The sequence below is a fragment of the Linepithema humile genome, chromosome 1, assembly GCF_040581485.1.
Source record: "Linepithema humile isolate Giens D197 chromosome 1, Lhum_UNIL_v1.0, whole genome shotgun sequence".
NCBI classification, from domain to species: Eukaryota; Metazoa; Arthropoda; class Insecta; order Hymenoptera; family Formicidae; genus Linepithema; species Linepithema humile.
The window spans coordinates 46,464,526-46,479,212 of NC_090128.1; the positions used below are offsets into that span (position 1 = coordinate 46,464,526).

Consider the following 14,687-nt stretch of genomic DNA (forward strand, 5'->3'; position numbering starts at 1 on the left):
GTATTCAGAGTAGGAATGAAATAAATCAAGTTTTAAAGTAAAAACATTTAATAATATCTTTGTACATGATTTGATATAATAGTAATTTTCGTATGTATCCATTGCGTTTAATATTGTGTTATATCACACAATTTAACGATTTACATATCTGATAATGCAGTGCAAGTTCGACTTGGTGCATTATGCATTCTAATATTTATCTTAAAATATTATGTCGAAAGTTTTTTAATTCTTTAAGTGTAATGATGGATATATACATCATTTAAAAACTGACATGATAATCGCAGTCTATGCGTCATTCCAGAAAAAGTGGTTTCCATCTGTAAGATTTTCACAAAACAGAGCATTCAAGATTTTTTAAAACTAAATTCAAATTTCTCATCAACATTTTCAAATTCAATATGGGATAATCTAGCTGCAGACGCAAATTTGACAAATATTCCATTCTCATCAAACGCCTAAATTTCATCTGACAAAAATTTTGAAATGTATTAGAATTATGTGTTACACGTTGTATCGATTCATTATATCTTTTATATATTTTTTATAAAACAATAAAAGTATAATAAATAACTTGAAATAATAGTAAACGCGGTTTACGTCTTTCGCGGCTTCGTCTTCCGCTTGTTGATATTCATTATTTGTTCGACTATGATATCGTCCGCTCTAGGATCGATGGGAATGGCTTGAACCGGTGTCCTAGAACTCAGTGTGGGCTTAGAGCGTCTCTCGAGCAGCGCGTTCAGCAAGGTCCAAAGTTTCTCGCGATTGACGAACGCTAGCGCGACTAATATGATAAATGGCAATGCGACCACTGACGTCTGATTCATATCACTCTGATCGACTTTTCGCTCCGCATTAAACATCAGCTTGACGTACTTGAACGACGAGTTGGCCTCGAAGTAAACCGGAACGGTTCGGTACTTATGCACGGCTTGGGAAAGCGAAGACTCCAGTTGCACGAAGTATTTCCTGCCGTCGGCTTGCAACGGCGGGAAATGCACCAAGAAACCGGCGTTGTAGTGCCCGGAATTTTTGCTAGCGGATTGCTGCGCATCCAGTTTCGAGATGTGCACCGGCGAGTCGGGAGCATCCTCGCGGCACAGCTTTATCTTGATGGTGCGGTAATGTTCCGGTTGACTGGACGTGATGTGCACCGAGACGTCTGTACGCGAAATCGGATGAAAGGCGATCAACCGCAGGCCGTGAATGTCCTCGATTGGTTGCACCAATTGAGAACTTGGACTCGTGCGTTGTATATGAGCATTGCTTTCCACATCCGGCTTCAGGCGGAAGGCGTAGGTGCACTGTAAAATTAACAAATCGTTACGCAACGCGTAAACTAATAACTAAAAATGTTTTGTACGTTACATAAGCAGTATAAATTATTCACCGTGGGCTGGAGACCGCGGATTCTAAAGTTGCCATTTTCCTCGGTCGTAGCTTCTTCTTGAAGATTCGAGCAATTTGTTTGACCCTGAACCTCGACCAGTAAGCCCACTTCCGGTTCTCCGTTCAAAGACGTTACAGAACCGTAAGCGCTATAGGCAACTCTGTTACCAAACAGATTCACTTTGACAGTCGCCCCCTCCATGACGTTGATCATCTTCGAAGATGGGTCGAAACGGTATTCTTTCATCATGGGCCGAAGATAATACTCGCCCGGAGACAATGAATTGAATACGAATTTTCCATCCTCGTTAGTTATACTGTTCTTGCGATAACTTTGACCGCCGGACAAGGAAAGTAGCACACCCTGCGAAATAAATACGGTGTTAATTCTATATTTTCGACCCGTTGATATTTTAGAAATCATCGAAAATACCTGCAGCGAGGAGCTGTCAGCGATATCGGAAACTTGCACGATAATTTCAGCTAATTTGTGCGCTAAGAATACGCCTTTAGCGTCAGGTCCAGTGATCACAAAACCCTCCTTTTCAGCTGTAACACTGATAGCAAGCGATTACTAATTTTTTCTTAATAATAATAATTATTATTATAAAATTAACATTGATGAAAATATACCTGTATGCGATTTTTCCATCCAAAGGCCCAATACTGTAAGTACCGTCTTTCTGTGTAATTAACGTGTGAATTGGAGACTCTTTATCTTTCCCAAATATTTGTATAGTCACATCTTCCAATGGTGGAGAGATTTGTCCAGCTATAATCTGAATAATATTTTTCTTAATATAACAATATAAATTATTTTTAATAAATATATATACCGATAATAGTTATCACTTTAAATAATATTAATATTGATAATTATTAAACCAATATATCGTCTACCTTTCCTAAATCACCAACAAAACTTGCAATATCATTGTGACAGTCATTTACGCCAAAGACTTTCAGAGATTGTGGGTTGAACAATAGAATATCTGACAGAGGAGTGATGGTGTACACATTATCAGTCTTTGCCTTAAACTCGAACTCGTATTTGTATCCATTGTCCATCTTTACGTGTTTTAACGGACTAATTCTATCCAATAAAAATAAATGAATAGAAATAAACGCATTCTATCTACGTTGAATTAACAGTGATATCAATATTACTCAAATATAAAAAAAAATATATAAAAAGATTTGTCAAAATCAATGCTCACGTGACGCTATCGTTTGTGTCTTCGATTTTCACTCTGAGATCGCTTTGCGCGCTTGAGCTTATAATATTGCCTTTGTGAGTGTGTTCCGTGGAATGAAGCAAGATCGGGGAAAGATTGCTCGTGTCCCAACTGTAAGAGGACTTATCGTACACATGGCAACTTTTTGGTATAAAAGTGTACGCTCCAGACTTGGGCACACAATGCCTCGTGCTGCCTTTGCTCAATGGTAGAGTTATCCGTTTCGTGTTATTGGGCTCAGAATACTCCACAGCTGTATCGTGAGACGATATGAAAGTGATGGAGAAGCCAGTTTGTTTAAACGGCGGTACTTCTGCGCGTTCCGACGTTATCGAGATTCTGTAACTGGGATTCTCCCAGCAGAACACGTCGTTATCTATCAACACTTCGTAATGGCCGGGTAACACGTCCGTGAACTTGTATTGGCCATCTGCGGAATGGAAAACAACTTCACAGACAGAGACAGTAGTATCGTATTGAATTAAAAGCACTGTTGCAATAACAAATAAGCAGGAAGCTCTTTACATTAGTTATTTGAAATAAAGCAACTATCGAGCTTACTACAAATATAAAATTTATAAGACAGGCCAGATTTATTTTGCAAAACCATATTTGTTATTGCAGTTATTACGAAAGCATGTTGAAAAAATTCAACAATGATTCGAATTTTTGTCAGCTCTCACCTTTAGCTTGTACCGTTTTTATCGTAACTCCGTCGAGTATTTTTAAGGTGACAGAGGCTTGGCTGCAATCTGTTCCTGACAAACAATTTACCGTTCCTGTTAATGTGGCCTTCAATTGTAAGAAGTTGACATTGGTAATTGGTTGAGATGTTACATCAATTGTTTGTTGCAGCGGATAGAATCTGAAAAAATATGTAATTACATCATACGTATAATTTTATAAACGTTTTCATATGACTTATTATGTTCGTTATACTCACTGTAAGCCTTTAGTTTTCTCTTCCGTGCTCACAATTACACTCAGCTGATATTTATCCGGCGCAAGATACACAGAGTACTCTCCCGTTTTCTCATCGGTGTCCAACTCCTTGTAGAACGTGGCAGCTGTATTCTGAATGGACAATTTACGGAAATGCAATGTTCCTTTCGCCGACAGGGTCACCTTTCCCGAAACTTTATACGCCGAGGGTACCAGCACCGGAAGTTTTGGTGAGCTGGGAGATATTTTCACCGTCTTCTCGCTGAATTGTACATTTGCTGAAACAAATGATGGCGATACAATAATTTCCAAAAATTCAACAAGTTATCTTATAATAAATTTCATGATATGTTGCATACCAGACTCTGCTCTGAGTGTATACTGGCCAGTTTTCATATTATCTAATACATATTTCCCATTTTTATCTGTGACTGCGATTTCTTTCTGCGACAAGAATATCTTCGCTCCCGGTAAGGGATTCCCGTTCGTAGAGCTACGAACAAGACCGTCGACCGTGAAACCGGTTACCTTAAAATCTTGAGCGAGAGTCACACTGCCATGACTAACTTTGAAAGACAATTCCGGCGGTTGAACGTCGAACTTTGTCTGGGCACCGGCGTAATGAGGTATAAGCTTATAATCGCCAGGAGACAAACTGGGAAATATAAATCTACCACTATCGTCCGAAGTTACGTGACAAAGTGGTCTTTTGGATTCAAAATCCTTAGTTACATGAGTAGTTTCACATTTTTCCGCAACACCATTCTGTAAAATAAAATTGTGTTCCATATAATTTATATTGATAAAATTTACTTTGGAATTTATGCCTAAAAAATTATATAAATAAATCAATTAATAACTATTAAAATGCTGCTGATAAAAAGAATAAAACAAATCTTACGCCGAAAAGAATAAAAGATACTCCAATCACTGGTTCATTTTCACTAGTGACTTTGCCATTGACATCGTATCCTGATACTATCAAACTGTTTTCTGCCAGTTCTGTATTTCCTTCTTGTACAGTTACTTCAACTTTATTATTTTTTATTATCCACCTGTTAAGAAATATAATGCAATTTTAGATATCTTGTGCCTTAAAATCAACTGTATAATTGACCATTAGATTACATACTTGGCATGAGATGCAACAAGAATGTACTTTCCAGGTTGAATGGGAGTAAAATAAAATATGCCATCTTCTGTTGTTACCGTTGATCTAACAGGGACTTGTTTATTGCTATCTGTATATAAAGAAATAGTAACTCCCTTAGGGCCAGAGTTAGTACCCAAACTAATAACCTGAAATATGGAATAATTTACATATAATTAGATACACAAAAATAAGTTTTATTATTAACTGTATACATAAATTTTTCATATTCAAGCTATAACAAATTATTTTACTACTGTTAGAAAATTAACACATCAGCTTTTTAAATATATTCTCATATACTTATGTAACAAAAAGGAATTTACTACTCACGTGTCCTGTGATACCAAATCCTTTAAATGTGAAGTTAATATCTTTTCCCTGACTGCAATCATCCGTAACACCATCCACATTTAATCCTACCTCTGTAGGTTCAAAACTCCAACCTCTGGGAGGTTCTACCTAATGTTAAAACTCAGACAATTTTTATAAAATCTTTTACAGTATTTAACAACTAAATAGCTATTGTAAAATTTTTCCTATAAATTTTAAATGACATTAATTAACTAAAAAAATACAACTCTGCCTTATATCCTTATTTGTCCCTTCTTATTTGAGATTGTGAAACAAATTTCTAATAATATAAAAATAAAAGTTTAGTTTAGAAAATAAAATAATTGTATTATGCATTAAGACTATAGTATATTACTAATAATATAACAAATAAATTGTATGTGTCTCAATGCGAGAACCATAGATGATCATGCATCTTTTACCTTTAATATGTATTCACCCTTATCATATAGAGGTAGAAAATAATAGCCGGTGTTCGGCGCACACTCGGTCTGATCTTTTAAACTACCAGTCTTCGTATACCTGACGAAAATTTATCTCATAAATTAACAATTCAATTAGTACATTAGCTGAAAGTGCTACTTGGTAACCTCCAAAAAAAAACATGCTTACAGTTTTACGTGCACTTTTGTGAAGTCTATATCTGCGTGACTCTTTAGGAAACCACCGCATCCTAAAATATCCTGAGCGATGGAACTCGTCCATAATGCGGTTAAATAAATGAGAAAAATGAAACTTTGTTTAAGCAGTATCATATCGGCTGCTACCTGCTGTCACATTGAACCAAAAGGCATAAAAAGACAGCTAGAATGGAAACGCGGCCTCGCGTAAACCGTAATGGAAGGAATGACGCACACAATTGAGGACCAAAGATATTGTTTTTTTCTGTCTCGTTCCTATCAAACTGGCAACGAAAGCAACATTGCACGTTTCTTCGATTTATGCATATCCGAAGGTGTAAATTCGAATTTTGATGAAATATAATTTAATTATTGCTTTGTTTCTGTGATTAATTTCTATAATTTAATTAATATTACAAAATAATAATAATATTATAATATAATATTAATTATAAAAGTTACACATAAATTCAATGAATAGAATAATCGAATTTACATGAAAGTTTTCACTTTTCACGTTTTCGCTCCTAGAGAAAAATTACATGATCGATGCCCAAAGCTGTATGTAGTTCTCGGTTGTTTGCACGGTTTGTGCGGAGCCGTGTTTCCATTCTGGCATCAGTGAATTTAACGCGCGTTCGCTTAGCTTAATTCATCTCAGTTACATCAGGTTGAATTTGGACGAATTGCCTGCGTGTTTGGATATTTATGCTAAACATTTTGGAGTTTAAATATGTTCATGCATGTAAAACACATGCGAAAAACAATGTGCATTTAAAAGTTCAAAATTGTAATACCTAGAAATTCTGATTACGTAACTGTTCTTGCGAATCCAGAGAGTTATCGGTTTGTTTACCTTCAGATTCATCAAAACTGGATTACTCTGTGTATCGTGACTTGATGCAAATTTATCAGTTAAGATTCTAGATAGAGTATTCCTGTGCGTAAGTAAGAAAACTAATATGATACAAATGATTTGTTTCATATATATATAATTAAGTAATTTTTTGTATAAAAGATTTCAGAAACACCGCAGGATTATCAAAATGGTAAAAATAGCGTTGCAAATTACATGCAGACTGGACAACATCGAGGAATTGAAGCCATCAGGACATGAATTTAGATGGTGTTTGAAATTCACTTGTGGCAACTGTGGCGAGACATCAGATAAGTGGAACTACGTTTCCTTGGACGAGTCTATTCCAGTGCAACGAGGCAATGGTGTCAATCATTTTGTGAGCAAGTGCAAGCTCTGCTCCCGGGAAAACTCCATGACGATAATAGAGGATTCCATTCAATCTTTTATTGCTGATGATCAGGGAAAATTCAAAACAATTGTTAAATTTGATTGTCGAGGAATAGAACCTTCAGACTTCTCCGCAAGAGAAGGATGGATCGCTAAAGCTGCAGAGGGAGGCAAAGAGTTTGCAGAGGTAGATTTGAGTGAAGGTGAATGGGAGGACTACTGTGACAAGATTATGGAGCCTGTTGGAATATATGAGATCAAGCATAAATTTGAGAAAATCAAGTAAATCATGCTTTGATAACATTAAACATATATTTGGTTTATCTAAACTTTTTCATAATTATTTTTTATCAATGAGATAAATGCATCTCTTATGTGTAAATATGTAAAAATATATAAAAATATATTTATAAATTATATACAATTTTCATGCTATTTTATATAATTTTTGTTTGTTTAAATCATTAATATTATAATTGTATCATTGCATTGTGTTAATCTTGAGGTCGTGCGAACTATGTCTGCAAGAGTTTCTATCAATAGACCCACATGTTTTCCATCTGTAATTAAAGAATTACTGATTACTGTTTAGAAAAATTATTTTTGGAAAATCACATTTAGTTAATCGTATAATAAATTATAATAATTCTTCGTAATTTGAACTTGTGGAAAATTTTGTTCCGTTCCTCTCTATGCATGAGAATAAGTATATCACTAAATATGCACACTTGTAGATAGCAATTACTCAATGTGTTTCTGTAGACAAGCTTACACAATGTGATAGAAAAATTACTGCTTTTAATAAAAATATCCTCTTAACTTGGTGTATTTTTTTATGCATAGTAAAAAATGTTATGCTCTTAAGAAAAGTATCTTCCATTCCTGTCTTGTCAAGGTGAAGAATGAAGGAAAACCGATCTAACGACATAATATAATTTATTCATAATCATATAAAAAAACCATTTTATTTCATAAATGGCTTAGTACACAAGAAATGTTGTATGCAACAATAATTCCGCTTTTCTTCCAAACACGTTCGGAGTTGCCGATGTATACCCTGCGTAAATAATCAAGTGACTAGTGACGTTTTTGCGGCAAGGGCAACGTTTGAATTCGTGCGCTTGCCAATTCACAAATCGATCTCGACAACTTGTCTTTTCAACCAAACTGCATTCTTGGAATGTCAATGCGATCGCATAAAAATCATCGAACTTATGACAATGACGTATTAATTCGCCTTACGATTATAAAACTAAAGTGTTTTTTTTTTTTTTCGGTTAAAAATTATGTTATATACAGTTTTTTTCGCGTATAAAACTCTTGAACAACTTCTCATAGCGTACCGCGTAAGATTTTCGATTGTGATCGAAATAGCTCTCACAGTCCGTCTCCACAATAAGCTATAAATAAAAATCACGATCTAATGGAAACCACGAAGACCATAATAAATAAATTAGAAACGCGAAGAAATTGAGAGAAAATAATGTGACTTCGTTTATTTGACGATTGCCTAATCTACTGCCGCTATATTTATCTAATGCTTTCATTTACTATACTTCCTAATATCTAACACAAATAAATATATCGCGTATTACAATCCGCCGTTTTTGGGGAACCTTTAACGTACAAATCACATGTAAGTAACCGCTAAAAAATTTTTAATCTAACAATCGATAACGCTATCAGTCTATTCTCACAAAAATATCACTATGACCGAAAGTATCGTATCAACGTATGTAACCAGAGTCCAAAAGAACCGAATAGATTCAAGTTCGACAAATAAATAACACAAACTTTAAAAACAAATATACGCTTGAAACAAAAATCAACTGTGCGTGTTTGAATCGCTTACAAGTACAACTTAAACGAGTACGATATACGTGGACATGCAAATTTCTTGCCAACATTGGAATGAAATGCTTGACTCTGGCTCACATGGAAGATTTGTAATTCGCTTGACTTAACTCGGACAGTTATCCTACTAGCAAATTAAGGCTCTAAAAACGTTTTAACTGTGATCTAATATTATAAATATGCATCGCTGTGCTTTTTTTGATCGGTTAAACGGTTCTAATCTACTATCTAGCTAAGCTATCGTCTTTGGTATACTAATCTGGGGGGGGGGGGGATGCTTATTTTAACCAGAGACAGAGGTGACAATCATTCACGAGGGAAGATTCGCTTCCGAATCCGAATGGAGACGAGTATCGCGTAGAAATAGGAACATTACGAGTAATATGTTAACTGGTTATAGCGTCTCCATGAGAAATGATTATCAGTTTTTGTCCTCTAAAAATAGGTAATGACTACACGTGTTTCAGAATTGGACACACAATGATGGAGAAGAGCAAAGTAGTAGTTTTTTTTTTCACTGGAATATACATGGTAGAAAACTCCATTTTACGACTGCCTCTCGCATAACTACGTTCAATCCATTTCAAAGTACCGGGTGTGCATGCGCTACATACGTCATACTCTACGACAGATCAAATTGGAAAAATCGAGAGCGCCGAGAAAGAAAGCGTTGAACCTACATTTTCATCTGGAACACGATAAACTCGCCTTGGTGATCAGTATTCTCGTTGCTTTCTCATACACGACTCGTTTTCGTCTACTTGATCTATTTAACCCTTTGAGTCTCAGTTTTTATTATTGATTTTTTAATTTTTTTTTTTAAGAAATACTTATAAAAATTAGTCACATCCGTTATAGAGATGTATGTTTTGCTTAAGGAGCTTACGTGTAAGGGGTTTATTTATCTCGGTGAGACTCGAACGGTTAATTAAATTCTTAATGTCGTTACGTTAGCCCAGCATTATCCTTCCTCGACGCCTCGATCAGGGACTGGGCCATATTCATTGGGCACGTATCGTTTAACTTCCTAATGTCTAAATCGATTATGTACTTGTATATACGTTTCGAGTCATCTACTTGCTAGTAACGGCTAAATCCGTGATTCACTAAATCCGTTAGATGAATACACTAAAGATCTACGCTTTTTTTTTTTTTTTTTTTTGATATTATGGCATATTATTCGTCCAGGCGATTTACTTTTGACGCTTTTTCACTAAAAATTTCCTTGCTTTTTCTAAAGTATATCAAAGACAGACACCCGTGAATAGGCCCGTTAGATGTTAAGTAGTCTAAGTTTGGTCCTAGAACGTTGACGGATATTATAAGAGCCTAGTGCAGTTTCAAACTAGTGCATTCTACTTTTCCTCTCCTCGTGAAATTGCGAATTTCGTACCAAGATACTGATAATCGGTATATTACACTTTGCATTACTTAATTGAAAAATTATTAATTATTATAAATGTCGATATAATAGTAATAATATTAATTGCTAGCATGATTATTTGATAATATTGATTATCAATAATTTACCGTAGCGTTCTAGGACGAATCTAATATATTCGACGATCCGTAAGTGTTTCCTGTCTGCCATGACTGCGAAAAGACGGATTTCGGAGCGACGATAGATCGAATGATGAGAATCAAGCTAGCGAAAGCTAATCTAGCGGCAACCGAAGTCTACCTATTCGCGCAAAGTTGCAAACAAAATGGTGAAAAAAATAAAATTTGTGAGAAATTTCAATTATTGTATGAAACGAACAACAAAGTGGAACTATGTCCAGCGAGGATACGTAACACTCGATTTTGATACTCTCTCTCTCTCTCTCTCTCTCTCTCTCTCTCTCTCTCTCTCTCTCTCTCTCTCTCTCTCTCTCTCATACACATACATCACATAGATACATCACGGACAGAAAAATAGATTTAACGTGTGCATCAGCATTTAGCTGACTCCGGTATAGCCGAGCTCGAGAAGGACCGCATCAATATAATTCGGCGCGCATGGAGGAAACGCTACGCTCTTGATCAATATTCGCGATGCGCGGCGACTCGACCAATCAGGGATCCGCCAAAGACAGTACCCGTGACTTCGATACTGTCTGACGAGCGTTTCCCTCGCGACCAGCGGGGCGATGTCATAAATTCGTCAGTCATAATCGCATGGCACAGATCGGAAATGGGTCAGCTGATTGGTGAGCTTCAAGGTAGCTCATCGGTCAACAGACTCGTCGGCTCTAAACAGGTCTTCAAAGTGGCCGACTGATCTTCGAGGCTGCGTTTTAGACCCTCTATCGTCTGCATCAGCATCTGTCGCCGTAACTGAGATAGCTGATGCTGGAAGAATTGCGAATCTTGAGTGTTATTCGCATTCGCCTCGGCCGCCAATCGCTCCTGCCGCAGTTGCGCTACCTTCTCCTTCAGGGATCTCCTCGAATCATCTGCGTACGAAAACAATGTTTATGGACGGAAATATAGCTTGACAACGATAGGCAAATTAAACTCACATGTTGTACTAAGCTTGAAGTGCAACAACTTTAAAACTGGACAAATATAATATGAAATATAATATAAACAAAAATATTATAATAAATGCAGAGAATATCAGAAATTTATTTTCAAGCCATAGAGTTATTCATTATCGCTTTTTTGAAACAAAATAGGGAAAATAGATCAGTTTTCAGGAAATAAAAAAAGAAATAGTTTGCCTGATTTTAAAGTAGCAGGGAACACGACATTTATATTACTTATTACTTTGTTGTGGATTAAATAAATTAAAGCAGATTGAGAAATTGCAATTACGTACTATCAAATAACAGATATGCCAGGCATAGAATGATATGATTATCGAAAAACGAGGAAATTCTTCGAACATTACAAAAAGGTAGATGTAAAAGTACATACCAGTATCATCGGTCCCTGTATCGCCGTCAGAATTTCTCAGCATAACATGCTCGCCCAATGTCTTTTGTATCCGGCCGTATGTAGCGCTTCCGGCATACACTTTTCTTTTGACCGGTTCGCTTTGTGGGCAATAAGAAGAACCTTCTTTAATCGGACCCATGTCGATCGATCTACAAAAGCATCTTTCTGTTGAAGATATTCAACGACTACACATTTCTATTCCACGACACACTTTCATATCAAGTTAATATTATTTTATCAAATATCAATATCAATTCCTATTAATAGTAAATGTAAATTCGTTACCTTATTGCGCTAATTTTATCAGATCACTTTATTGCTAACGTTTGGCTATCAGGGATTTTATATGGAATAATAATTCCATGGTGAAAAACAAAGCAGCAATGTTTTAGATAAATTGCTTAAGAAGCAATTTTTTATCTAAAGAAATCAATAATGGCAATTTTCCGTTAAAGTACATCAGTTATTCAAGATTTTATCGATTGCCAACCTGAAAGTCATCAATGGAGCCCTTCGTCTCACGTCGCATTTCTCTTCGGAATCCGATGAGCTAGATGTCACTCCTTCCTCCTTCGTCGGTTCTCTCGCGGCGCGAAACTCCTTTCTATTTCCAGCGAGAGAGTTCTGGGACGTTCCGTTCATGTGCATCTTATCTCCGAGGGAGTTGTTCACATTCATCATCTCCAGTCTCGGTCCGCCGTTGCAGTTCAAGGCGATCCGAGGCGATCTATTGCACTCCTTGGCTTCCACCAGTTCGCCGTTGCGTGCTCGATGCATCTGATGATGTATCAGAGTTCTGCTGGGCGAACTCTGCGGCGTCGTTCTACGCTGCATCGCCGGCGAATCCGGACACTTGGACAGCTCGTGTTGCCGGTAAGCAGCGGGAGGTTCCTTCGGCACGAAACTGGCCGGCGAATTTCTTTCCATGAACCGGTGAATCGGCGAGCACGGTGGCTGAGTAAATTGTCGTTTGGGGCTGGTGTGTTCCAGATCCCGGATACTGCCGCTCTGCAATTCTGGTTGGGAATTGCGGCTTTTTGACAACGCCAGCTCGATATTCAGCTCCGTATTCTTGATAAGCTCGACGCGCTTGTTTGCCAGACCATTGTGCAGCTTGCGCGACGGCGACGGCACGCACGGCGATGGGTTCTGATACTTCTGCATGCTCACCAGGATGTTCTCCGCTTCGAGGATGAGCTCGCGATACTTGCGATCGGCCTCCTTGTCCGCCTCGATTAGTGCGATTTCCGACGCAAAAGTCGCCATGTACGTGTTGCCAGCTACATGGCGTCGCACTATGTTGCCGTTTACGTAGCTTATCTTGAAGAGAGAAACAAAGTAATATAATTTAAGACCTCGATATGAGCATAACACGAGAAAAGTTAATCATACTTTAATTAAGAAACTGAATAGAGTGGCATTAATTAGATTTTGGATCCTCACCGAGTTTGATCGTCTCTTTACAATGTCATTCTCAATCGGCGCCGGTCTGATTGCCGACGGATTACCGTTCAGCCTCATCGGCGAGAGATTCTTGTTGACATCGTGCTTCCTGCGTCGCAGACACATCGGCGTGCCGCCCACACTTCTACTGCCCTGATTAAACCCAGAATTTTTCAGCAGCATTCTTTCGACTAGCACGCGGTTCAAATTCGCTGTCTCGTCGTCGCATCGATCTAAAGTGGGCTTGCGACGCTGCGATATCCTCTTCTTGCGCTTCTCGCTCTGCTTGTCGTCCATTTTTTTGTGTCGCGCGCTCTGTCTCTTCGCGCTGGCCCTCGCATTTGCGGCTCTGGCAACGTAACAAGAACAACAATACAATTTCAGCATTGTTTGGTGTGAGAAACGTAAAATATATCTATCGACAATTCGAAGGAGAAATTTTGCAAAACTCACCTTTGAGACACAATTTCGTCCTTGGTCCTACGTTTGAGGAAGGACTCGCGGAGTCGGGTGCCGCGGCGGCTGAGCTCGCTGCTGAAGGCAAAGTAAGTGCAGTGGCCGGTATTGGGAAAGTGGCCGCTGCACTCGAGACTGTCCAAGTCGAGGAACGAGCCGTTGTCGATGTAATCGAGTTCGTCGTTCTCGAATGGATCGTTTTCATCGCCACCGTCCTGGCCGGTGTCGATGTCCGACAGCGAGTCAATGTAATCCTCACAGTCGGTCGGGTCGCTGTCCGACAGAATATCCGTCTCCTTCTCGTAGACGTAGCTCTCGTCGAACTTGCCCATCATCTCATTCAGCGTGATATCGTCCTCGGACGAGCGAATGCTGCGCGTCACCGAGGATGCCGAAGAACTGCTGCTGCTGGCTCGTCGTTGCAGAGCCAAAGGAATTTTCGGTCGGAGGTCCATGCCCGATGTGATCCTCCAATTTTGATTGATCCTGCGCGAGAGACACGATAAAATTGCTAATCAAAGGCTGGTTTACATTATCACGCAAATAGAAGAGAGTAAAAAAAAAATAGAGGAACTATACAGGAAGTATTGATTTTATTTAATATTTTATCTTTTATTTTTACTCGTTTTATTTTAAAATTATTTAATTTGCTTGCTTTATTTATGAATGTGCGAGTTTATAAAACTTTTTACCAATGAATAAAGTTTGGAAGCGGTTTTAATAAACTGCAATTTTGCTTTATTTATACACGCATAAAACAATTTTATTTCAACGTATTTGATATACTAAACTAATTAAATAAATCGTAACCGAATCACTGACTATCGTCTGCCGATTTTTCAAGCAGAGAAAAAAATTTTGCAGACTAGTAATTTACGATCGCGTGATAGTTTCTACAAAGTGTATAATTATATTCTAAGCGAGCGTAAATTATAAATGCACTATCAACATATAAAATATGTATGCGCAATTTGCAAACCAATGATAATCATATTGTGAAAGGAATTACGTCGATCGACAATTAGCGATCCGCGTGGGGGGTTAATTGCGAATTAATAATTAACTTAGGCGTTCAC

General features: G+C 37.7%; 3 protein-coding genes across 7 annotated transcripts in view; 1 reads left to right on the forward strand and 2 right to left on the reverse strand.

Annotated features, from left to right (window-relative positions):
* Positions 1-30: 30 nt before the first annotated feature.
* On the reverse strand, positions 31-6,034 carry LOC105669600 (BOS complex subunit NOMO3). Of its 2 annotated transcripts, none has more exons than XM_012362653.2 (14): positions 5,686-6,034; positions 5,496-5,595; positions 5,053-5,181; positions 4,702-4,868; positions 4,471-4,624; positions 3,929-4,334; positions 3,571-3,847; positions 3,311-3,492; positions 2,610-3,075; positions 2,293-2,485; positions 2,026-2,171; positions 1,826-1,949; positions 1,394-1,756; positions 31-1,307 (listed from the first exon to the last, which is right to left on the reverse strand). In XM_012362653.2, exons 1-14 carry the CDS (start codon positions 5,826-5,828, stop codon positions 597-599), a joined length of 3,561 nt encoding a protein of 1,186 aa, XP_012218076.1. In that variant the 5' UTR covers positions 5,829-6,034; the 3' UTR covers positions 31-596. The 2 variants fall into 2 exon arrangements, with proteins under 2 accessions (XP_012218076.1, XP_012218077.1); XM_012362654.2 differs by having other exon boundaries at positions 2,610-3,057; positions 5,686-6,031.
* A 272-nt stretch (positions 6,035-6,306) lies between these two features.
* Positions 6,307-7,758, forward strand: LOC105669584 (CXXC motif containing zinc binding protein). 2 transcript variants are annotated; one of them, XM_012362628.2, is made up of 2 exons: positions 6,307-6,633; positions 6,712-7,758. In XM_012362628.2, the coding sequence occupies exon 2, from the start codon at positions 6,740-6,742 to the stop codon at positions 7,223-7,225; it is 486 nt and encodes a 161-aa protein (XP_012218051.1). In that variant the 5' UTR covers positions 6,307-6,633; positions 6,712-6,739; the 3' UTR covers positions 7,226-7,758. The 2 variants fall into 2 exon arrangements, with proteins under 2 accessions (XP_012218051.1, XP_012218050.1); XM_012362627.2 differs by having other exon boundaries at positions 6,314-6,637.
* A 100-nt stretch (positions 7,759-7,858) lies between these two features.
* Positions 7,859-14,687, reverse strand: part of LOC105669582 (uncharacterized) — a 73,355-nt gene continuing 66,526 nt past the window's right edge. For 2 of the 3 annotated variants that reach the window (XM_012362623.2, XM_012362622.2), the window contains exons 5-9: positions 13,609-14,097; positions 13,156-13,504; positions 12,203-13,032; positions 11,692-11,861; positions 7,859-11,228 (exon numbers count right to left, since the gene is read on the reverse strand). In XM_012362623.2, the coding sequence (XP_012218046.1) occupies positions 10,990-11,228; positions 11,692-11,861; positions 12,203-13,032; positions 13,156-13,504; positions 13,609-14,097 (2,077 nt within the window). In that variant the 3' untranslated portion in view covers positions 7,859-10,989. Of the gene's footprint in view, positions 11,229-11,691; positions 11,862-11,997; positions 12,133-12,202; positions 13,033-13,155; positions 13,505-13,608; positions 14,098-14,687 lie in introns of those variants that run through there. The other variant, XM_067347293.1, reaches the window with a different exon arrangement.